This window comes from Seriola lalandi, unplaced genomic scaffold (genome assembly GCF_002814215.2).
Source record: "Seriola lalandi dorsalis isolate HSWRI2012SDOR001 ecotype SW California unplaced genomic scaffold, Sedor1 jcf7180002054522, whole genome shotgun sequence".
NCBI lineage: Eukaryota > Metazoa > Chordata > Actinopteri > Carangiformes > Carangidae > Seriola > Seriola lalandi.
Genome location: NW_019525075.1, coordinates 703,735 through 728,023, shown reverse-complemented (window position 1 = coordinate 728,023; position 24,289 = coordinate 703,735). Strand labels below are relative to the sequence as shown.

Here is a 24,289-nt window from a genome sequence, read left to right as displayed (position 1 = left end):
CAACTTTCAGGCAAAATGTTTACTAGAATTCAACTTTTTGATCATGCACATGCAATTTGATACTGGTCTTTTTGCATATGCATTTAAGTGCAAGCTCAAGGCCACTTTGTTAATACAGCGGTGGGAATTGTAGACTAACACAAGCCACTCTTTTAAGGTTAAAATATCTGATCAATCTATGTTGTCAACAACTATTTGTGATAAGGATCCCTTAAATTGGTTAACAACTCAAGACCAAAATATTTACTGAGCGAAAAACATCTTACAGTTGAAAAATAAACCTGTCATTGCTCTCTGGTGGACAAATTGTACAGTTTCTAAGTTACAGCAGCCATTGACATTTCTGTAATACTTTACCTTTTAGTTAGATATTAGCTTGTACATATGCCACTGCTGATATTGCTGTCATTAGATAATATTGTTTAGGCTCAACTTGTAAGCCTCTGCACTTCCAGGCTAACTTGACTTGCACCTCTATCGAAAACATGAGCCAGAAGTTGTTTAGGTCTGAAGTTGATAGACAAAAAAGTGCTTTATTTGACATACACTGCATACAAACAATAGAACAAAATTGTACATCTCCATTTTGGTGCTGACCAGAATTGGTCTCTTTTTTTTGTTTGTTTTTTGTCAGGAGTGGTGACATTCATCACTTTCCAAATGAGAAGTATGTGCGTTTACCGGTTCTTTTTCAAGTTTGGAAAAATTCCATGGTGAGATACACAGTATTCCCTCAAGTGAGATGGTGGAAATGGAGAATATATGAAGCTTATATTATATTACTTATATTTTACACAATGAACTCAGTTAAGCAGTTTATTAGGTACACCAACCTGAAACACATGCAGTCTAACAACAGCCCTGCAATAAATCGTACCTACATGAAATTTATGTTCAATGTATAGTGTTCAAAACTGAACACTATAATCTTCATGATGGTAGGGTTCACTGCGGGGCTTCTGTATAGGACTGCATTAGTTTTTTTTGGCTAGATGTACCTAATAAACTGACAACTGAGTCTCAGTATTGTGGAGATAGCAACAAGTCTTTGGTGAGTTCTTTTTACAGTTAAAATGACACTACTGTGACTGCATGTTGCTCACTGATCAGCAGTTTATCAAGTGAGAACAGTGAAGAGTTGCATGGGCGGAGGAAAAGGCCACATCTGATAGCAGATCTAAAGGCAACAGCAAACAGCTTCCACCGATTTCTGACCGAATAAGCAGTGTGGTTGAGGTGATTTTTTTTTGTATTTCAATATATTATCAGGGTGAGAAAGTGTAAAATAATTTTCAAATCCATTTAAACACTGATGGATGGTGGATTAAACCTATTGTATTCATTACAGAAAAACATTTATTATCGTAGAACGTCTATTTAACCCAAGAAAACAAGTCCTATGCAGTTCGCAACCCTGCTGTGGAAAAACCAGCAGTACAATACTGTCTCACACCGTTGATGGATGGCTACAGCCAGGCATCGGGAACTGCTGTAATAGTCATCAGCTCAATAGTCACTCGTTCTTCTTGGCTGGAAGTCCTGAGCGGGCGAGAAACATCGGCAGGAGAGCTAGTGCTCCCAGAGCTGCTGCCACTAAGGGTCGGTAAAAAATCCAACCTACTCCAATGGTGAGAAGAGACAGAGAGCAGGAGACGCACAAGGCGAAGATCTTCAGGCCCACGGACACCAGCTCTCTGAGAATAGGAACCCAATCCACTGCAGGCACAAAACATACAGGGAATATGATTGACAGACGCAGGGATGAATGAAATCCATGGATGGTGTGGCAGTGAGTGTTTGTTTACCGAGTGTGTAGATGATGCGCATGGTCAGCTGAATGCTAAGGAACATGAGAGCCCATCCTGCAGCCCTGAGTCCCCATGTCTTCATACTGTTGTACTGGTGCTCCTTTGTAAAAACCTCCTACAGACAACAATACAAAGGCATCAAGTACGAGAACAAAGACCACATGGAAAATATGAACCAAAAGAGAAAAACTCCACAGTGACCTCTGCAGAGAGCTCCTCCAGGTACAGGATCTCCAGGGTGTCTCCTGACCTGGTTTTAAAAGGCTTCAGCTGCTCCCCCCTCTGCATGGCCACAATACTGACCTGAAAAATAAGTATTGTTTCTCCAGTAACTGAAGAGGGAAACTACAATTTAGACGAAAACAGAGTAAGGTAGAATCTAATAGTTTCATTATGGGCTGGAGCAATAGGCGGATTAGTCAATCACTCAATTAACCAGCAACTATTTTGATCAATGATTCCTTGTTTAGGTAATTCTTCAGGTAAAATGCCAAACATTCCCTGGTCCTAGCTTTTTAAAAACGATTTTCTTTGTCTTGTGTGACAGTGAACTGAAAATCTTTGGGTTTTGTATCGTTAACCAGACATGACATTTGAAGGTATTTCACTGGGATTGAAGGATATTGTGATTTTTCACTATTTTATGACATCTTACCCAGTTCAATTCATGTTAAACAGTAACTGTATATGCTAATCTTTATAGTATACCATTAAGCTGTTGGCCGCATTAAATTTTTCAGACCAAAGCAATAACTTGTGAAAATAATCAGCAATAAATAAAATAATCATTAGTTACAGCTATAGTTTCATTATTCAAAAGAAATAGTACAAGGATTATTAAAACTACAGCTGCAACTAATGATCATTTAATCTATAAAATGTTGTAAAATTACCTTTTCAAGGCTCAGATAGTCTTAAATCAGCAGTCCAAAACAAAGATATTCAATTTACACTGATTAAACTGTTGTTTGCTTAATTTTCTGTCGATCAACTAGTCCACCAGACTCATTGTTTCAGCACTAGTTAAAACAGTTCAGTTCATTTGTCATGGATGGATTCTGATGCATCTTCTGAAGCATCAAAATACTTAATTGTGGAGAGTTTTAAATACCAACATATACATATAAGTATGGGTAAGGACACAGCAGAAATGCATGCAGAAAATGCTTGATGTCTATTATTCACTGACGTGTGTCATCATAATTGAGATGAATATTGACCGTGTCATCTGCGGCACTCACAGTTTGAGCTGGGCCGAGTCGAGACGTCTCACCACTCAGTCCAGCGAAGGAGAATCTCACGCGCACATCCCCAACCTTGTGAATAAAACCAAACAAATAGTAACAACTCAGGAAGTGCAGAGGATTAAAGGAAAATGAAATAAATAATGCACTTTATGTATCTGGAAGGAGTTAAAATCTTGATACTCACTTCCGGCCTACGTGGGTATTGAGTGTGATAGAAATAATCGTCATCAATGGAGAGGAAAGGGTCCACGTTTAAGGCAGAAAAATCCCTCAAACTCAGTGTCTGGAAGTCATTTATCTGCTCCACCAGGCCTGAGGACAATCAACTACTGAGTCTCAACAGTCTTCAGTCCGACAAACAATAGGCGTATAATATTGTATAATATACTATATTAAGTGTGTTTATGTCAGATTGTTCAGATATTGGAGATACCTTTAGAGAGAATGAAAGGCCCAACTCTGACTTCAGGAGCCACTACCGTGACACTCTCAACCGCCATGGCACTGTAATAAAGATTCAATTAAATATGAAGTGCACACAAAAGCATAGAAAATGATTTCAGATACCACAGAACACAACACAATAATCTTACAAGCACTAGAGTACCTTGGGTTCTGGTGACCGATTTCCTTGTCAAAATTACGACTGTTGATCAACTCTGACTTCCACTCAGTGTCTGAAAAAAAGGAATCACAATGCTTCACATCGGACACAACAAAATGCACACAACTTCAACCAGAGTCAAGCAGGCCATCTTGTAACCAGATATTACTAACTTAAGAAAAAAAAAAAAACTCACTGTAGCTGTACGTCGTCTCAGTTTTGGTTTCACCATCCTCTTGGTAGTCCCTGAAATTAATCATAAAGTAACAAACTCCCTTGTCTTCATTCTGTATATTCTGTAATCCAGCCAACATTTTTACACCTGACCCCGCCCTGACTGCTGACACATAGACAACAGACTCACTTGCTCTCCCGGTACTCCACCCACTGATACATCTCCACCTGCCTCTTCAGTTTCACTGCCTGCACCACCACTCTGTAGTTGGGGTCATGCAGCGGCTACAGAAACAGAAGCAGATGATTTATAACCTGAAGTAAAATTTAGTGCATTGAGTATCACTTACTTCTCAAACGTAGTTGATTTTGAAATTTTTTATACACCTGTCAAATCAGCAACAGAATAAAACAAACATCACCTAAAGATGATAACCTGCTTACACCCCAACCTGGTTAAGCTTCTAACAAAAATGTAATTTAGTTTCAGCTTATATGAGTTGGAAAATACTATATCTAGTCCAACTAGTACTGAAAACTTCAGTACTAGTTGGTAGACTGATACAGGTATTGGCATTTAAGATTTTAAAGAATGTGATTACAATATAGTGAGTGATTTAGTTTTTTTGATTTTGATGGTGATCAGATGTAGTTAAATAATAAACTTTTTTAAAGTCAAATCTCAGTTACTCACTTGATCATTTATTATGATTGATATGTAAATGGGAGGAGCAGTTTGACACAAGGGAGAATTAAAACTGCAACCAATAGTCAAGTACAACCTACCTGTGCAGTGTGCAGCTGTGCAGACAGGTGAACTAAACGGTTGTTGTTCTGCAGGTCCAGGCTGATGTAGGGCCCCAACGACACAACCTGAGAAAGACCTTCATCCAGGGAAGATGCTGTTTGCAGAGCTCGTCCCTGAGGACAGAAACAGTTACAGAGCACATGCACTGTGTTAGTCTGATGTGACATTAACTTGCAACACAACAATTTAACCCTGAGTATAACAGCAAGCACCTTGATGTGATACAATTAAAAACAACTGTTTGAGACTGAATCAATGGTTCCTACCTCATTGGTAAAGAGAACATAAATAGAGAGGAAAAACAGTCCGACACCAACAACTGTTCCTCCTGCAGTTTCACTTAGTCGCTCCAGGAATCCAGGGTTAGCTTGAACAGATACACGCTTGTGTTGGTTTGGGTTTTTTCCTGAAAACTGAGACAAACAAGCATATAAAACTATAGCTGAATGTCTGCAATAAGCACAACATCAAAATGAAACATGGATGACTTGTGTGACTTCAACTGGAACAAGGAATTAGGATTCATTCTTCTCAAATAAAAGAAAAGTTCTGGTTATTCTAGTTGAGGATTCAGATTTGACTCCACTAAAGAAACAAGTAAAAACTTTCTCCGGTGTTAACCCAGTGTGTGTAATGACAAATTTAAAGAGCAGTTTCATTGATTAGATAAACTTAGTGAGGTCAACTTCTCTGTTTATGTGCATTTGACACGGACTCATTGCATCAGACAGTTGGATTTGTTTCCGAGTAGCAAGGCAAGTGAAAGTACCATGTTAATTCAGGGTTAGCCAGGAACTCTGCACCATGTCACAGACTTAGGTGTGAGCAAATGACACACCTCTTTTGTGCTGTGCTAATTTTCCTTCCAACCCTCATTTTCATTATTCAACGAATGAAAATTCATCAGAAATATGAAACGAATTGCTGTAACAAGAAACGTGTAACCAGGTTTACCAGTTACGCCTCCGTAAAGATGTAACTAGCTATGTATCACACTGTAAACTGAAGCAAAATGAGAAACGGCGGTAGTTAAGGTGCTAACGGGTAACTTTAACTGCATCACGAAAACCGGAAGGAGTTATTGTTACTGAAATAAAACAAGAGTGGTTGAAGTGATCCACTTACTGCCTGTGCTGAAGACATTTCTCTGACTTGTTCAGCTCCACAATCAAACAGTAAAGTTGAAGATGCCAGCGACTGAAAGCTGTAACACCAACGGCTACTTGACATAAAAGGTCCGCTCTATTTTTTACACGGCGTGTCCCGAAAGTAGCACCGGTAGGCGGAGTCGGCGCTGTACCTCATAAGTTTGGATTCCGTCTACGCCGCTCGAGTACCCTGGTATTAATAAGAAGCGCAACATCTTCGGCTCACGTTATCATGGGTAATGGAGTTTTTGTAGCAGGTCATTCAGAACAGGAGGGCGTTACTGACTTCAGTTTAATGTGATGTAATGTTGAAATTATGCTGTTTTTTGTTGTTTGAGAATTAAGGTATCCAGTGGTGGAATATAAACTAGTACAGTCACTCAAGTACTTTATTTAAGTAAAAATTATGAGGTCCTTGTACTTTACTTGAGTATTTCCATTTTATGATAATATACACTTCTTCTCCACCACATTTCAGAAGGACATGTTGCATATTTTTATTCTACTACATTTGTCCTGCAAAAGTTAGTCTGCTAGTTATTTTTCAGTTCAAGATTTCTTACATAAAATACATGATCATTTAAAAAAAAAAAAATGCATATACACACTTAAATGAATCAGTAATATACCAATAACATGATAAATATCACACTTTGAATTGTGCTATTTTACAGAAGAAGCACTTTGTTGATACTTTGAGTAGGCTGCATTTTGGTGATAGGAGATTTTGAAATAATTATTTTTATTTGTACTTTTACATTGTTGTATCTTTCTCTAAAACGAGGGATCTGAATACTTCTTTCACCAATGATGTCATGATCTTCATCTAATACCTCAATCTGCAGCGAATGGGAAACCCCACCTCTTGTAGTTAATCTCTCTCTCTCTCTCTCTCTCTCTCTCTCACAAATCATAATAGGATTATTGCATTATCAAGGAACACAAAGCACTTATCATCATCACACCTGTGTCTCTATATGTATACATGCACATGCCCACAGGCACATACACACACACACACACACACACACACATACACACACATAGACACACACCACACACACTGCAACAGACTGCACACAGGAAAACCACTGGGACTCAGTGAGGCAGTGAGAAACAAGTGGAGAGAGCGTTAGGATGCAGGAATATGATATTATAGTGCTTGGAACTGGACTTAAGGTAAGAAAACTTTTATAAATATATATGTAGCCTCCTGCATGAGTCATGTGAGGAAAATAACAGATGTCTGTCAGTTCATGGAGTAGTACTTTAGATTTACTCAGACACCTTCTTAAGAGCACAGTAACTGGCAGCTATGTAATTCATTTGAAAGCTGAAACAAGTGTTATCTAATATTGAGTGTATGAATAAAGTGTGAATGGTAATTATATTTAGGGTACATTTTTATTTAAAATGCAAAAAAATATATAAACCTAACCCTCATCAAAATCTGCTTATTGCACGTGGAAATCCATTAAGTGTCAGTGAAAGTTTTGTTTTCTCAGATGCGTGAGCTTTAAACTTGACAAAAAGGGTCAAGCAAAGCCATGGCAGAGATATGTCATTCATCGGAACGTGCTAAAGAAATTAAGATTATCCCTCACAATGATTGTTATCATCTCCATTACCGACATCAAATTGTTCTTTAAGCTCAGATGCAGAGATACACATTTATGTTTTGCACTTGGTGCTTAAAAATATACTGAATCATCACTTCAGTAAAATTCTTCCCATATTTTTCACAGTTTTACTGTTTACCCACGTGCTGACTTCCTAATCGCCCGTTGGCTGTTAAAGGGATTTATAGTAATTAAATGACATCATTATGCTTGTCCTGATCTGTGGATGCACACTGCCAACTGCTGCCCTACACCTTGTGTGATTCTGACAGCATCTGACCCTCTAACTGACTGCTCCCCGTCTCTCCCAGGAATGCATCCTCTCTGGTTTAATGTCTCTAAATGGGAAAAAGGTTCTTCACATTGACAAAAATCCCTTCTATGGAGGAGAGAGCGCATCCATTTCTCCCCTTCAGGAGGTGTGTTCACACAAACAGCAACACATTAGCAGACATGCGTGTGCCGCCCATAACCAAAGTTGTGCAACTCTGCTGATTTGTGGTGTTTATTATTCAATGTGTTTCTGCATTTACAGCTGTATAAGAAGTTCAAGGTTTCAGGTCCTGCTAAATCTATGGGCCGTGGGAAAGAGTGGAACGTTGACCTCATCCCCAAATTTTTTCTTACCAATGGTGAGCAGTGTTATTCATCTGAAGTGGGACTTGTGCAATGCATTCTGTTTGCATTGCTTTAGTGTAAATGAGTGTCCGTGAGAGCTGTCTGTTTGCTTTAGGTGAGTTGGTGAAGATCTTGGTGCACACTGATGTTACTCGCTATCTGGACTTCAGAGTTGTTGATGGCAGCTTTGTTTACAAAGCGGGGAAAGTGCACAAAGTCCCCGCCACAGAGGAAGATGCCCAAGCTTCAGGTGATGCTCTTTTATTGCCCTGTTTTTATATCATTTTCCATGCACGTTTATCATTCTGTTTAATAATGTTTTTTTTTTTAAAACCCATAATGTTTCAGATCTGATGGGCATGTTTGACAAGAGAAGGTTCAGGAAGCTGCTGCTCTTCGCCCTGAACTTTGACGTGAGAAACCCTCGGACCTACCAGGAGGTGGACCCTAACAAAACGACCACACGGGACCTTTTCTGCCGCTTTGACCTGGGATTAGATGTTATGGAGTTCACAGGTCATGCCATAGCCTTACACGGCAGTGACAGGTCAGTCACGGGAACTTTTAGAAACCAGATGCTGACAGATTCTCCTTGAAGCTGAAACCTGCCTGATCTCATTTACTGTCACCTGGTATCCCTGCAGTTACCTGGACCAGCCCTGTTTGGAAACCATCAGACGGATCAGGCTGTACTCTGAGTCTTTGTCCCGCCACAACACCAGTCCATACCTCTACCCTGTGTACGGGCTGGGAGAATTACCACAGGGATTTGCGAGGTTACACTCACACTAGTTTTTAGCATCACGATCGCAAACGTTCAGAGATTCTCGCCGGCTACTAAAGATGCAGTCGGTATGTTTTCTTCATGTTGCCTATCCTGCCTCTGTGTTTCAGACTGAGTGCCGAGTACGGAGGAACTTTCCTGTTGAACAAAACAGTGGAGGAGATTGTGATGGAGAACGGCAAAGTAAAAGCTGTGAAATCTGAGGGGAAGGTAAGGTAGATGCAAAAAAAAAAAAAAAAAAGTGGTGGAGGCACTGAATAAAATATCCGGTGGTACAATTGTGATTTTGTCTTTTCTCCCTCAGCTGTTCCACTGTAAACAGCTAATCTGTGACCCCAGCTATGTTCCCAATCGAGTGAGGAAAGTGGGGCGTGCCGTAAGGGTCATCTGTTTATTAAATCATCCAGTTAAAAACACCCACGAGGCCAGCTCCTGTCAAATCGTCATCCCTCAAGCTCAACTCAACAGGAAATCAGGTATAATTTGTCAAAGCCTGAAAAATAAGTGAAGGTTTTATTTCATTTATTACCAGTCTGTCATTAGAAACGTGTGTTTGCTGTCAACCACTCCACACAATCTTTGTAAATAAATGATATTGGTTAAATTTAATCTTTGAAAAGATGATCACAACGACTTCTAATGTATGGACTACTGCTTCTCTGTTTTTTCTTTTCATGCAGACATTTACATATCTGTAGCGTCCTATGCCCACAATGTGGCCTCAGATGGGATGTACATCGCCACAGTCAGCACGACAGCAGAAACCAGTAACCCAGAGAAGGAGGTGCAGCCTGGGCTGGAGCTTCTTGAGCCTATCATGCAAAAGTTAGTGACACTTATAAATCTTTAATTTTTACTGTTTACATTTCATGGTTGTGTCAGTAAAATTGAATTTGAACAATATTTAATTGATGTTATTTTCTGTGACCGCCTTGAATTTAGATTCGTTTCAGTCAGCAACCTGTTCGTTCCCAACGAAGATGGAAAAAAGAGTCAGGTAATGAGGGGATTCCTCCAGAAGAAGATTTTTTAATGGAGTGGAGTGTGGTGGGTCCAGTGTTGGTAACAGATTTCTCCTCTGTGCTCGTTCTTCACTAGATATTTGTGTCACGCTCATGTGATGCAACAAACCACTGTGAGAGTGAATGTGAAGACATCAAAGACCTGTACCGCCGGATCACAGGAGCAGAGCTCTGCTTCGGAGGGTCGCAGAGACACCAGTCTCACAACTCTGATGACGACTGACTTTCAACATCAGGACCAAACAGCTGGGCAGAGTGTGTTAGGTAACATGTAGACTGGACAGTGAGTGTACTATGTAAATGTTGGATATCTTTCTTTCCCTCGAATTTGTTTGGTATAATTTCTCCCTTTTGTGAAATTCTAAAATATGATGATGTTGAGGAACAGTTTGGAAAACATCTTTGTCTTGTGTCAGTTCTTTTAAGAGCCATTCTTCTGCATTTGCATTGTTTTGGTATGAGACAAGAATAATTATCTGTAACCATAAATACAATTTTTTTGCTACACGATTTTAGGATTTATTCTTTACAATACCAGAGTAAAATCCTGAGCACAATGGCTTTTGTGACAATCAAAATTCCTCTTACATTTGTCTAAAAAAATAGTCTCTCACATATTCCTACTTTGTTTTTAGTATTAACTTGACATATTGTTTAACAGACCACCAACACGGGGTCTGAATGGGGTATAATCTTAATTGACCTAACACATGATTTCTTCAAATGGACCAGGGTGACTCAACAGGCGTTCATTTGACTGGATTAAATCATTTTTTATCCTTTAAGCACCAAACCAGTGCAACTATTACATAGTAGCAGCAGGTGAATGTAATCAAGCAGCACCCTGCATGTCAACAACAGGGATTTAAGCATTCAGACTGACGCTGGGCATGTGGCACAGAGGCAGATGATTAGAGATGAATCACAGTGATCTGTAGAGGATTTGTGGATTCTCTTATCTATGGAGCTTAAGTGCGAGGACAAAGCCACTGAAATATGTCATATGTTGCAGACCGGCGTGCCAGCACTGCTGGAGGCAGAGGACGCACAAACGCACAGATATAAGAGGCTTATCGAAGTGAAGGACAGTCGCCACCAACACCTCGGGCAAAAGCTTGGAACATATTCACACATATAAAATTTAATTTTCTTTGCCTATAGATCTGCTGCAGACGACATCAGCTCTTCACTGTGTCTGTTTAAATTGAAAAAATACAGTATACTAGGTTGGTCTTATTATACATTTATGGTATGCATGAAAACACATTAAATGCATGATACTCATTTTTTGTTACATGTAAAGCATTTAAATATATAATTTATACACACAGTATTTCTATACAAGAATACAGCTGCGCTTTATTGCAGTCTAATTCTCCGTCATTGGTGTCCCCTCACTTGACTACATTTGCTGAGCACTTGCACACACACGCACGCACGCACACACACACACACACACACTTCTACACTTCTACACTTCGATTTCAAAGCAGTCCAAATGCTTGTGAGGATCGTTGTCAGCTCAATGTCCAGCGAGCCTCAGATCAATGGATGATCTGAGTCAATGATTCATCTATAAAGTAACTGCTGTAACCAAATACTGAAGGTGGAGATCACTGTTTTTGTTCCTTTGGGAGGTTTATGCGGAAGAAAAAAAAAACGTCTCAAAGGACATGACAGAACTTATTCCTGTGTTACTTCCAGAGCTGTGCTAACAGGTGGAGGGATCAGACCAGCAGCTGCAACTCGTCTCTCACTGGTCAGGAAGTTGAAGGTTGCACATGCATTCGGCTGAAAAACAGTCAGATGAAAAATAAGAAGAAAATTAGGACAGCTGTGAAAGTCATCCTGTCTTTGTCTTTGTTAAAGTCCTTCATGCTGTCAGGATGAGCATTTACACTTTAGTACACTGATAAACTGGGCCTGCTTTACCGTGTCTTGCACCTCCACAGCGATGCCTTTACTCTTGAGGAGAGCGAGGACCGAGGGGTTAATTCGTTCAAGCCGTGCGCCTGTGCCCAGCACAAGAATCTCTGCATAAATAACAGGAAAATAAGTCACACGACATGCATGAGGAAATGTTTTTACATGTATGTACACCATATATGAACCTAGATGAGTGACAACATCAAGGAAAAACATGAATAACTATACACTGAGATGCTTCCATGGTTTGATGAAAATTATGTAAATCATGTTTTCACACCCTCCGAATCACCAGATCTCGACCCAGTTACACACATGGGGTATTTTAGACCGACGTGTTAGACAGCGTTCTCCACCACCGTCATCAAAACATCAAATGAGGGAATATCTTTTGGAAGAATGGTTTCAGATACTTGTAGACAATGCCAAGGGTCACTGAAGCTGTGCTCAACACCTCACTAAAACATTTTATATCATACACTCATCTGTATGTTTGTGTGCTTTTATTTATCCATCTTTTTTTCTTTTACCTATTCTTGGTTCAAGCATGTGGAAGAGTGAGACACTTTCCTCTGTGATGTCTTTATGACTGCCAACCTGCAGAGAGAGAGATTTAAAACCATTAAAAAAAACTAAATACAATGATGCAACAAACTATGGTTTGTGAAGGTAGTCTGGATATTTCTCTCACATTCCACTGCAGGATGGCAGGAGGCAGCACAGCGCAGGGTCCAAACACCTTATTGCCATCGATGTTGAATCCTCTGGGACTGTAGCTTTGGATCATGACCCCACTGCCGGGCTCCTTCTGCATGACGGACACTGTGGTACGCTGGTACATTTCATCATCACTGGGTCCCAATCTATGACCACGAGAAAGAAATGGGCTGGAATGAAAAGACAGGGAAACTCAGTTAGAACCGATAACATATTAAGTGCACTAGTCTGATCATTTTCCATTACTTACTGTCAGTATTATTATTACAAAAATAGCTAGTGGCCTAAAAACTGTAGACCTGAAACAGTCTGTGTGATTTTGTATTTAGTGCACAGGTTTTATCTTCCTCTCCATCACTTTAAATTTCACATAAACAGACTGCACTGCAGAACTCCTGCCATATGGCCCAGTTTAAAAGCCAGAAACTGAATGCCAACCTACTGACAGGGCTGACAGCCAAAAGCTTTAGGCCTGTTTCTGCAGAAAAGAGGCAGCCAAGAAACAAACATTTCTGCTTGTGTAAGGAGCGGTAGCAAGTTTCACCCCCCCCTGTTCTTCTCACACCTTTTCTTCCTGACTATTACAAAACTCTGAGCAAGTTCAGCAATCCTTTGTTTCTGAGAAGTGGTGCACTGCATTTTCTGCTCAGCTGCTGCCTCACCAGGGCTCATGAGGTGACCTGGCCTGAACAAAGTGTGAATGTAATAAGTGACTCCAGCAGATGGAGCCAGAGATGCTGCCTGAAGGGGCAAACAGGATTAGGGCTTGTTCCAAATGGGAATGTTCGGAGTTATAATGGACGAAGCAGAAAACAAAACCTCTTCAACAGACGCTGGACCAAGCAATAACTGTTCTTCTCTTCCACAGTGTTTCTGTATTCACTGTTACCGAGCAACGTTTCAATCAAAACAAAACAAAACATCACCAACAAACATCACATTACATGTGCACATCTCAAAGTTTTAAGTATATATAGTTTGCAACAGGTGACCGACCTGAAAAGCCATTGTCTGTAGTCTAAGGAAACCACATGTGTCTTCAGAAAACAGCTGGCTAATCATCTATCACAGGTGTCAACATTTACAGTCAGACAGAACCCCAAAGAGAAAATAAGAAAAATTAATTTCTGAAGATGTCTGGGTTTCACTATCTTCTGACATCTGCTGGACCTTAGTCAGTTAATAAAAGGATGATAATGGAGTTATTAATTAATCGTGAAAATGATGGTTGCAGCTGAAGGGTATGGGTGCAGTTGAACAAACAGGGTATTATGGGTATCATTTAGTACAAATACGTCTTTATAAATCAATACTACCCGTTGAATTAAACAATTCGTGGGATAGTTGAGCCTTTCATAGCAAAGACATGACTTTTAAAGCCCTCGTCTCCCGGGAGGACAGTCTGAGAGGAGGGAAGTCAAATTAAGGGACAGTTATTTAACCGACCCCTCTGAGGTTTGTTTTGGTTTTCGCTCTAAATGAATCACAAGCCCTGAACAAAACACCACCATACCTTGAGAAAGCGGGTACTGCCCTGGAGGAGAAGAGAAACCTCTCTGTTGCTCTCTGAAGCAGGAATCGTGTACACACCGCAGTGGACATGTTGACGGAGCGAGGCACCCGGTGACTGACAGGGGGGACAGAGTTCTGTGTGACACAAGCCGCTCGTTTCCGGTGTTGTATAACGCACAATCGAACAATTCTTAAAACTCAAGTCTAACTAAGCTTTTTATTCATTTATATTAGAGATTATCACATTTGTATTCTAATTGTCCTAACAGACATATGTGTCTCCGTTTGTTGTTGAACATAAAGCTCATATGTGACAACCAGCTGATGAAAACCGTTTATCCTCCACAGACTCTGATACTTATATAGTTCCTTACAATTCATAAACTGTTTGTGATACTATAATGGCTTATGTACAACTGATGAGTGTAATACTGAGTATATTGAAATATGCAATCAATGTCTCAGGGATTGTCGCTAAATCTATAATAAGTTAGTGACAGTTATAATGCGTAAATGAAAGGTGCCTTTAAAAATCATATTTTGCAAGAAAGGCTTATGAAATACTTTATGAAACTATGTGACGCTGCACTTTACTCTGCCTTTGATTAAAATGCCTGGGGGGCGTGTTCAGGGCGTGACAGCGCCCCCCTGTGGTGTTTACTGGAAACAGTCACGGGTCAGATGATCGAGCTACATTGTAAATAGACAGCAGCTCTCCGCCGGGGCCATGCCTTCATAGCCTCTTTAAATCACCTCCGACAGAGCAGATCGCAGCACCCGGACACCCCTTATCCCCAGACACCGCCCTTCCAGCTGCTTCGGCTCATCTCGGCGTGTTGAAGTGTTGTTAAAAGTATGTACCGGTCGCTGTACGCCTTCCGATCCGCGGAGCCCAACTCGCTGCACTTCGCGGCCGGAGAGAGCTTCCTAATCCTGGAGAGGAGCAACAAACACTGGTGGCTGGGGTCCCGCTGCAGCTCGGGAGAAACCGGCTACATCCCCGCCTCATACATCGAAAAAATACAGGTAAACACCACTTTCTGACCTTCTCGCTTTTTGTCTCTTTGTGACCATGTCGCATCCTGAGGTGAAGAGAAATCTAGTGAGTGTTGTAAGGGGTTGAGGAGGGTTGATAGGATCGGCAGAGACAGATCCAGTGTAGCTGTGCAGTGCCGTGTGTGTGTGTGTGTTGCAGTGCAGGCCATGTTGAAGCTGACTGCTGGTTGTTGCACGTTTGCAGAAGAACCCATAAATTATTGGAGGGATTGCATTATGTAGAGTCATGGCCCTCTGCAGTGCAGCTGCTGACTGCGACAGAGGGGAATCACAGGAAAGGAGTCAGAGAAGGATGAGATGAGAGACAGGACGGAGAGACTGAGTCCAGGACAGAATAGCATATGAGATGGGACAGCTCCAAGGACTAGACCAGCAAAGCCACCAAAACAGAAAGCCATTGTTTCTGCTCAAATAAAAATCATCTCCTCCTATGACTCTGCATTTTATTATCAAGAATCACTCTTAACTAATCTTCTCATTGTTGAATAAGTAGCTACCTCCTCCCACATAGCTTTTGGTTTTCTCTCAGTCACACCCACATGAGCTCTAATGTGAGAGGACTCCCTTTTTCCAAGGATCCAGACTAAGACGGACTGAACTAGTCAGAGCATGTATTTGGTAAAATCATAGGCTCACACACACTGGCAGGATAGGAATGCTCTCAACTGTTGGTAATGACATTGGCTGTGGAGGTTTAATGAGCCTGAATGCGAGGCCTCGCTGAGCTCGTGTGACACTGGCTAAAAGGCTGTTTTTGTTAGATAACTGCCCCAGTTTGTTTCTGCCTGGAGTCGCATATGTCCCCAAGGCTGAATTTTTTGTTCTGTTATGTTTAAAGTTGAATAATTAGGCATGCTGCCTTGTTAATGAATATTTTATTTGTTCATCTCCTCCCACCATATTTTCTCTTTTTATCTGCCAGGCTCCAGAGCAGGATGAGGTGTTGCAGTCTATTGACAGAGCAATCGAAGGCATCCATAATGTGGCCTTAAAAAATGGAGGCAAATACAATCTGGAACAGCGAGATGTTCTGCAGTGAGTCAAATATGCACATGATAAATGTCAAATAGTAAGACATTGTCCTACCTACAGTATGTCCTGCATATGAGTCATTATTCTCCTCCGTCACAGAAAGTTGATCCATCACAGAAAGGAGACCCTTGCACGGCGGAGTTCCTCCTCCTCTGGTCATAAACAAGGCCTCCCATCTTCCAGCAGTGAAATCTCTCTCAGTCAAACTCCTCCTCCACCCAATGGCCTTAACCGAGACTATGGACGACAGGGAAGCATGCCATTATCAGGAAGCATGGACAATATGCAAGCAGAGCAGGGCTTTTACCAGGTAACACACTCATGGCCATATTAACCTGTTAATAAACATACTAAAGATCAGCCTCACAATTTAAATCCCACTTATTTCCCTCCTGAAAAAACACAAATGTGGGTTTACAAAATCGTAATTTCTATTTTTCCATTTTCAATCTTTCCATGTAAATCTTTGGTTTGGAAATCATGTCTGTTCATTCTTTAGCTCAGGTATTTTTATGTCTCAATTAGTTTGTGGTAATTTTGATAAAACATAAGTTTATGAGCCAAACCCTTGACTTAGCAGTTAAAATGTCGGCCCTGAGCTGCAACATGTTGTGTTCACATCTGCTCGAGGATCGAGGATATACAGCATGTCTCCTCAAAACAGACTGATAATAAAATTTGACTTTTTTTTAGGGAGTAATATAGAGCTGCAATTAATCAATTATTGAATTGGCATCTCCTTGAAAATGAATCAATTGTGTTAAGTTATTTTTCCATGCAAAAGTGACCAACATTACCCAGTTCCAGCTTCTCCAATGTGAGTATTTGCCACATTTGCCACTCTCTGTTTTATATCATTGTAAACTGAATATTTGGCTTTTGGGCTGTTGATTGGACAAAACAAGACATTTGAGTGCATCACCTGGGACTCTGGGAAAACAATAATTGATCATGAAAATAATCACTAGTTGCGGCTGGACACAGTTATCACGCTGGATTGGTCTAAATTGATATTGTTCTTCTGTGGTGTAGATTCAGTAACAAATGTGCAATGAGTCAAATCACCAAAAGTCAAGCGACAGAATAATGGAACTGAAGCTTTTGGGGCCCCTGGAGGTCTGGGCCCCTGTGGCAGTTGCCTGCTTTGCCCGGTTGTTAATCCAGCCTTGCCCGTGTCTCCTCCTGCAGGTGCCTCCTCAGCCTCGGCGTGCGGCTCCGATCACCCCTCCTCCCCCTGAGAAACAGAGAAACAGCCGGCGTCCAGGTCAGTGAACAGCAGCGGTAACATTACTTCCAAACGGACATTACAGCGGAGCGTTCTTGCTGCTGCTTTTAGCTGATGCTACCTGCTTCAGCTCTGTACTTTACAAACATACTCTATTCTTAGTCAGGTCATTCCTGTTCACTCTCTCCTCTCTGTAACTGGAGCTCTTTCACACACTCTCTCTCTCTCTCTCTCTCTCTCTCTCTCTCTCTCTCTTCCCCCCTGCCAGCAGAGCCGGAGGTCCCCTCCAGAGTCTCCTCTCTTCCTCCGTCCCCTGCTCCCTCCCTCTCAATCAGCACCACCTCTTTGGAGTCGGGCTCCTCCCACTCCCTGGTCTCCTCTGATGTCAGTTTCCCAAGTGTGTCCAGCACCCCCCCTCCTCCCGTGCCATCCCGTGTGAAGCCCTCTGCGCTGCCTCCAGACGCGCAGCCCTCTGACTCTTCTCCTCAGCCGGCTCCTGCAAAGAAAAGCCCGGCACCACAGCCTCCCAAGCCCACCCCCCCTTTACAGCCCGCTGAGGAGAACCAGCCTGAAAGTGAATGGCCCGTTGCCCCCCCGTCTGTCGCTGAAAGCCCTCCTGGCAGCCCCACTACATCTGAGCCAGTTCCAATGACTATTGGGGCTGAACTGATCGAGCTGGTGCGGAAGAACACGGGCTTGAGTTACGAGCTGTCGCGGGTCGCTGTTGGCGTGGTCGTTGGCCATCTGCAGACCGCTTTACCTCAAGCCTCCTCCGCCTTGGAGCAAGTTCTCGTGTCACTGGTGGAGAGCAAGGTCAGATTTGCTTTCATTACATCATGTGGATTCAGCCTCTTGGAGCCTCGCCAGCTTAGAGGAGAATACCGGTGTCGTTTTAAATTACAGCTCAGTCTGCATTTAGCTGACATTTTGAAAGGCGTAGGACAGTACCTTTCACTCATTTCCTGTTTTTAAATGCACACTTTACAGTGTGAAACCAAGCATGAAAGAGCTGCTGAATGTTTCCTGGCAGACATTTCCGTGTCTTCCTCTTGGTTTAAGGTGATTAATAGTCGGCAGCGTGTAATGTCATGCCAAGAGGCCATTGGTGAAAGTTTTTTGTCTCCGTCCCGGATTCTCATCCTCATCTAACTGCAAAGCCTGAAGGACTCTGTGATCCAGTGGAGGCCTCTTTTGCTTTTAGATATGAAACCCTCAACTTGGGCTTCACAAAATATTGATAAAGCAAAGACTTTTAAACAAAACCAAACTGAGGGTTGTACCAATGAATTACAGAGAATAGCCTGTTCTGAAGGAAGGAAAACAAGCGCTGATATCTCCAGCTGTGCTGTTCACACGCAGACAACACAATGTAGAGCAGAGAAGCATGCAACAGGATTGACACACACTTTAAAAACTCAGATATTATCCTGTTTAAAGCTGTTCTAATTAATACATTTCTATTTTCAATGGATGAAATTACAATTTGTAATGTGAAATGGGTCAAACACACAGACTAAATACCCGTATAAATGGATGCCTGCAGGTTTATAAAAGTATTCCCGGTGTTTTTACTAGTGAGATGTTAATGTAAATTCTCAGCTAAAGTTTACACACAGCTCAGTGTCTAAATTACACTAAAATCCACTTAATTCCATAATAAAAGGAATATTAATTGTACGTATAAAATATATTTTTACTTGATAAGTTAAGCAGGACCCTTGTATGTTAGAGGATAGATAGTCAAAGCTCCTCTGTAATGTTTCATGTCTCTGTAGGATTTGAGTGCAGCTCTGCCGCAGGGCCAGGTGTGTCATGATGAACAGCGGCTGGAGGTGATCTTCAGCGACCTTGCCCGTCACCGGGATGACTCGCAGCAGCGTAGCTGGGCGCTTCACGAAGACCACGCTCTAATCGCCTGTTACCTCGAGGAGCTGCTGAAGATACTGGTATGACGCAGGGAGCTGCCGACCTCTCTGTCCTGTAACTGTTCATGTTTCTAACCGTCTGCACGACACAGTGAAGTGTAAGAAAGTCTGTAACATCCCGACTAAATGTCACACATGTAAATATAAATTTTGGGTCTGTCAGTCATAACTAGGTAAAGATTTATTTATATTGCACTTTTCAAAACAGACAAGTTGTAAAGTGCCTCCGACATTAGTCAATATGGGTTAATGTGCACAGTATATTCATTTATTTTAATTAGTTAATTTATTCATTTAAATGTGAGAAAATTGACCTACAAAAAGAACATTTTCAGTGAGAGGCCACTAATTCAACATATATTATAGGCTGGACAAGAGTCGCTCAGTTGTTTTATCCTCATTATTATATTATGAGAAGTTTTCCGTCGGGATGATGATGTGGCCACAGGACCCGTCCAGATGTCGTGTTGTAAATACCAGACATGTTTGATGGGATCAGAGCGGCTCAGACGACTCTGTAAATCCAACAGTGTGGTGAAAAACTGCATCTGTAAACCCTCCAGGCTGCCACATATTCCTTGTTGGCAGTTCGTCCCACCCAAACCTTAGATCAGGGTTGGGATGTTCAGACGAGTTGTTAATGGGCTCCATAATCCTCTGCTTTGTCCAGTCGAACAGATTATGAAGTTACATAGTTATGATGTTATTACATCATTGCTGTTACAACTAAAAGCTGTTGTTTTTTTTGTTTTTTTCCCTCAGACTGATGCAGATCCAGAGGTGTGTAAGAGGATGTGCAAGGCCAACCACTATGAGAATGTGCTCTCTCTGGTTTCATATTATCAGATGGTAAGACGTAATGATAATAATAATGATAATAATAATAATTTTAATGTTAGGTTAAGTAGAAAAAAGTTTATTCTTCTCATTAGTTTACCTAAGAACCTGTTCAACGATAATATGCAAGTCATAGTTGTTGTTCATGATATATTCTGTTTAATAAATGCTTCATAGCTCTGTGCAGTACTATGAGTTCACTAGTTTTTAGCCTCAGTGGTCTGAATGTGTAATTACTGAGTTGGTGTGGATGTTGGCGAGGTTCAGTGTACATTCGGTCAGTGTTGGCTCATTGTTGCCGTCGCGTGACCCCGCAGGAGCATCGAGTGTCTTTGCGGCTGCTGCTGCTCAAAGTGTTCGGGGCGATGTGCAGCCTGGATGCTGCCCTCATCTCCACGCTCCTCAACGCCATCCTCCCCATGGAGCTGGCCAGAGACCTACAGACAGACACGCAAGGTGCAAACATTTACGTTGTGCACTGCCTCCTCTTAACGTGACCAAATGAACACATTTTTTAATTTTTTGTTTTTTCTGTCTGTTTTTCTGTCCTCAGAGCACCAGAAGATGTGTTACACAGCTTTGGTACTCACTATGATCTTCTCAATGGGTGAACAGGTGCCATATCATCACTATGGTATGAAATAACATGTGTTCTATCCTCTATACTGAACCTCTGCATATAATCTTATGCACATAAAAACAGAGAATCATTAAAGAACAAAGCCAATTCTTCCAAAACAGTGAAAAACTATTTTGTTTTTAGCCTCATGACAATGCTTTTTTTTTTTTTTTTTTTTTTTTTTAACCTCGTCTGACAAATTACAAAAGGTTTTCCAAAGCTTGACAAATCTGCTTGACGTGCATGCATTAAAAGGTGAATTAAAAGGACACTGTGTGCAGTAGTTAAGACGTAATCCTGCCCCTCCCTGCTTTCAGAACACTTGAACGCTGACTTTGTTCAGTTTCTGCTGGGTGTGGTGGAGGACGGGCTTCCCTCTGATCCCACAGAGCAGCTGCCTGACACCTTCCTCAACCTCCTGCTGGCCTTCAACCTGCACCACACGGGTGAGAACACCCTCAATAAGCTTTTCTGTCAGCAGACATTTTGAGCTGTCACAGCTGGAAAGTGTAGCTGATAGAGTTAATGATGGCTGGAATCCATTACTGTTTACCATCTCCAGGGTCCTGGTGTTGTTTTGTGCCCGGCTCTGCTGAGCTTTAAATGAGTTTACTATATATCTATAGTTTTACTTTAGATACTTATTTGTGCTGCATGTCTGTGTCTTGTCTGTGTCTTGTCTGTGTCACCCAGCGCCCAGCAACAACGTGATCATGCAGGAGCTGAAGAAGAAAAATGTCAAGATCCTGTCAGAGAAAGTGCTGCTGCTTCTGAACAGAGGCGGTAAAAGACCATTGTTTGTCACATTTCCCGGTTTTCATATTCATGCTCGGAGCGCCCTCACCTTTATTCCTCACATCCTTATCACCTTTTGTCCTCTGCTCTCCAGACGATCCTGTGTGTATGTTCAAACACACCCCACCTGCACCGCACTCCGTTCTCAAGTTTCTGCAGGATGTCTTTGCCAGCAGAGAGACAGCCGACATATTTTACAGCACTGACATGATGGTGATGATAGACATCGCCGTCCGGCAAATATCTGACCTTTCACCTGGAGACAAGGTGAGACGCCGACACGCTGCACAGCCGCCGTTCTCAGGCTTTCGTGATGCTACTTCTGCTATATCAACAGCTCATTAACATGTCTGATTATAATCCCCTCTCTCTTTGCCTCACTGTGAAGCTGCGGATGGAGTACCTGTCCCTCATGCACTCCATAATGCGCTCGACGGATTACCTCGAGCACCAGCACCGCCTGCGTGACCTGCAGGGGGCGTTGCAGAGGATTCTCAGGGAGGAGGAAGATCCGGGAGAGGATGAGGGGAGCGCTACAGCGAAGCAGATGGATAAGCTAATTGTACAACAGATCTACAAGGAGTTCCCAAAGATCTGTGAGAACCAGGACTAACCATATCATTATCATGCTCACGCACTGTAGTCTGCTCCCGTCTACTGCAGGGAGGTACGATAAAGCTTGAAAGAAGAAAGAACTGATGTTTGATGGGACGTCCTGTATTCTGTGCCAGCCTGTACTGAGAGAAGCAAATCAGTTTTGCCAATATTTTTCTTGGACTCATTGCCCAGGGCTACAGCATCCATGTGATGTTGATTTCAGAAATGTTTTTCACAGATTTTCCCCTTTATTTGAGTGGGAGGTTGTCTTTGGTGTGCACTTCAAGAAGGGAAAAAAAGAAATGAACAAATGGACAAAACAAACCTGTGAGGTTTAGCCATACTTGGAGATTAAAAGTAGCCAAAATCTATGCCGAGCTGTGGAGCCTCTCACAGTGAATTTTTAGCAATAATTACCTTAAAAATCATACATTTACTAAATGTACTCAGAGTATCTTGAAATTAAAGAAACAGCAACCGCGACTAAACCTTATTCTAACCAAAGTAACTTCAACCAAATTTATTTTAAAACAAATTGTGATGGAAAGGCAGATTTTGAAAGCCACGACAGGAACTGCTGTGAGAAGACTTTGACCCTTTATGTGCTTCCCTTAATAGTGGGACCAAACTACTGTGTGTTACTGAGAGCATTATTTTCTTTGTAGAGTACAGTGGTCCTAAAACTGACTTTTCCTCTTTCACTCACCTTCTCTTTTATCACATTCAAATTAAAATCCAGTCGAACAAGTGTACTATCATCGCGAGAAAAAGCACACTCTGACTCATGTGTTATCATTACTAAGCTTTTAGCTGAGTAACTTGCTGCTACATATCGAGTCTCTCCTGTGGCTCCGTCTGCAGTTTTCTCAGTCTGGTACGCTTGTCTCTTTACTGCTTTTCAGACACTTAAAGACGATCACTCTGTACTTACGTATGTGAAGCTCCTCAAGCGTCAGGGGTTTTGGATGTTTACAGATTAGTGTTGGACTGAGGGGTTTTTGTCTTTATGCTGCATTCACATTCAACCTAACTGTGCTGCAATAAGGCTTTTAACACCTCGCTGTAAAATACTGAGTCTTGACTGATGTGAGGAAAAAGTGTTCTGCAGTTATTATCTAAGATATTAAATTAGTCAGTGTTTTCCAGTTATAATCTCATGGTCCTACTGAAAATCAAGAGGAGGGAGAGGGCATACAGGGCATTTCTTTTATCTCCTCGTGGTCTTATACTTTAACAGCAACGTGTACTGTTCCCTGTTTCTTCCCCACAATGTAGTGATTGATGTTGTTCTCCCATCTTACACTTGAACTTATCTGTTTTTGTCCCTGGCATGGCTTCTTCCATCTCGAGAAGGTAGACACAATCCAGAAGTGATATCAGATTTTAGTTTGTGTCCAAGTACTCATTCATTACCTGTTTGTGTGTCTGTTTACAGTGTGTGTGAGAGAGAGATGAACGTCTCCTTTCCATGATTAACATTATCTGCAAAACTGCTACAACTGTGTTGTAATAAAACTAATAAAGCTATATTTTAACAGTGGAAGTGGTCAGACATTTATGTATCAAAAAACAAAGTAAAATGGGAATGTCCTCTTTCTTTGACTTTCAGCTTTTTTATACATAATGCATGTTTGTATATTTGTCTTCATGTAACCACTTGTAACCAATATTTTGTTGTATTAATGAAATGCTTGATATACACTTGTGTGTAAAACACAAAATACTAAATCACAAAAGAGTCATAAAACATAAACGATACATGACAATGAGCACCGATTGATAGGTGGAACATTTTAAGACATACACAAATAATAATGAGGATAATAATAATGATTAACTCTTTCTACAGGCACTCACTCTTGGAGGCTGCTGTATAAACAGATAGCTAGTGAATGACAACATACAAAAACACTGCTTTACACTTTGCTTTACATTAATAATCACTTAGAAATGTCCATATACCTGTTTATAGAAGAACATCATGTCTTCATGTTAGTAGCAGTGAGAGAGAAACAGGAAAGTTGGGGAGAGAGAGGGGATGACATGCTGCAAAGGGCTGCAGGTCGGATTAGAACCTGGGCCCAGATATTCAAATAATGCTAATAAGTGACAAATAGGAGGCTTTTCTTGTTTACATTTGTGTATCACACATATATAGTTATATTAAAAACTTTTTGTTTTTTAATCTTAGGATCTATTCTTTATATGCATGTAAT

General features: G+C 41.4%; 4 protein-coding genes across 5 annotated transcripts; 2 read left to right on the top strand and 2 right to left on the bottom strand.

Moving 5' to 3' along the window:
- Positions 1 to 508: 508 nt before the first annotated feature.
- On the bottom strand, positions 509 to 5,917 carry tmem43 (transmembrane protein 43). The gene is made up of 12 exons (XM_023414193.2): positions 5,767 to 5,917; positions 4,908 to 5,054; positions 4,620 to 4,754; positions 4,024 to 4,118; positions 3,856 to 3,905; positions 3,663 to 3,732; positions 3,489 to 3,559; positions 3,240 to 3,367; positions 3,050 to 3,124; positions 2,010 to 2,111; positions 1,806 to 1,923; positions 509 to 1,716 (listed from the first exon to the last, which is right to left on the bottom strand). Exons 1-12 carry the CDS (start codon positions 5,869 to 5,871, stop codon positions 1,514 to 1,516), a joined length of 1,299 nt encoding a protein of 432 aa, XP_023269961.1. The 5' UTR covers positions 5,872 to 5,917; the 3' UTR covers positions 509 to 1,513.
- Positions 5,918 to 6,926: 1,009 nt separating this feature from the next.
- LOC111660792 (rab GDP dissociation inhibitor beta) lies at positions 6,927 to 10,337 on the top strand. The gene is made up of 11 exons (XM_023414192.2): positions 6,927 to 6,968; positions 7,720 to 7,827; positions 7,944 to 8,040; positions 8,142 to 8,276; positions 8,375 to 8,573; positions 8,671 to 8,802; positions 8,921 to 9,020; positions 9,115 to 9,286; positions 9,491 to 9,635; positions 9,753 to 9,807; positions 9,909 to 10,337. Exons 1-11 carry the CDS (start codon positions 6,927 to 6,929, stop codon positions 10,053 to 10,055), a joined length of 1,332 nt encoding a protein of 443 aa, XP_023269960.1. The 3' UTR covers positions 10,056 to 10,337.
- Positions 10,338 to 11,059: 722 nt separating this feature from the next.
- Positions 11,060 to 14,102, bottom strand: ndufaf3 (NADH:ubiquinone oxidoreductase complex assembly factor). The gene is made up of 5 exons (XM_023414222.2): positions 13,989 to 14,102; positions 12,450 to 12,645; positions 12,289 to 12,355; positions 11,765 to 11,865; positions 11,060 to 11,623 (listed from the first exon to the last, which is right to left on the bottom strand). The coding sequence occupies exons 1-5, from the start codon at positions 14,075 to 14,077 to the stop codon at positions 11,516 to 11,518; spliced, it is 561 nt and encodes a 186-aa protein (XP_023269990.1). The 5' UTR covers positions 14,078 to 14,102; the 3' UTR covers positions 11,060 to 11,515.
- Positions 14,103 to 14,661: 559 nt separating this feature from the next.
- Positions 14,662 to 23,616, top strand: nckipsd (NCK interacting protein with SH3 domain). Of its 2 annotated transcripts, none has more exons than XM_023414177.2 (13): positions 14,662 to 15,013; positions 15,966 to 16,078; positions 16,175 to 16,385; positions 17,264 to 17,339; positions 17,572 to 18,113; positions 19,076 to 19,246; positions 19,988 to 20,074; positions 20,380 to 20,518; positions 20,616 to 20,696; positions 20,999 to 21,127; positions 21,375 to 21,464; positions 21,571 to 21,743; positions 21,865 to 23,616. In XM_023414177.2, exons 1-13 carry the CDS (start codon positions 14,843 to 14,845, stop codon positions 22,087 to 22,089), a joined length of 2,208 nt encoding a protein of 735 aa, XP_023269945.1. In that variant the 5' UTR covers positions 14,662 to 14,842; the 3' UTR covers positions 22,090 to 23,616. The 2 variants fall into 2 exon arrangements, with proteins under 2 accessions (XP_023269945.1, XP_023269944.1); XM_023414176.2 differs by having other exon boundaries at positions 17,569 to 18,113.
- Positions 23,617 to 24,289: the final 673 nt, after the last annotated feature.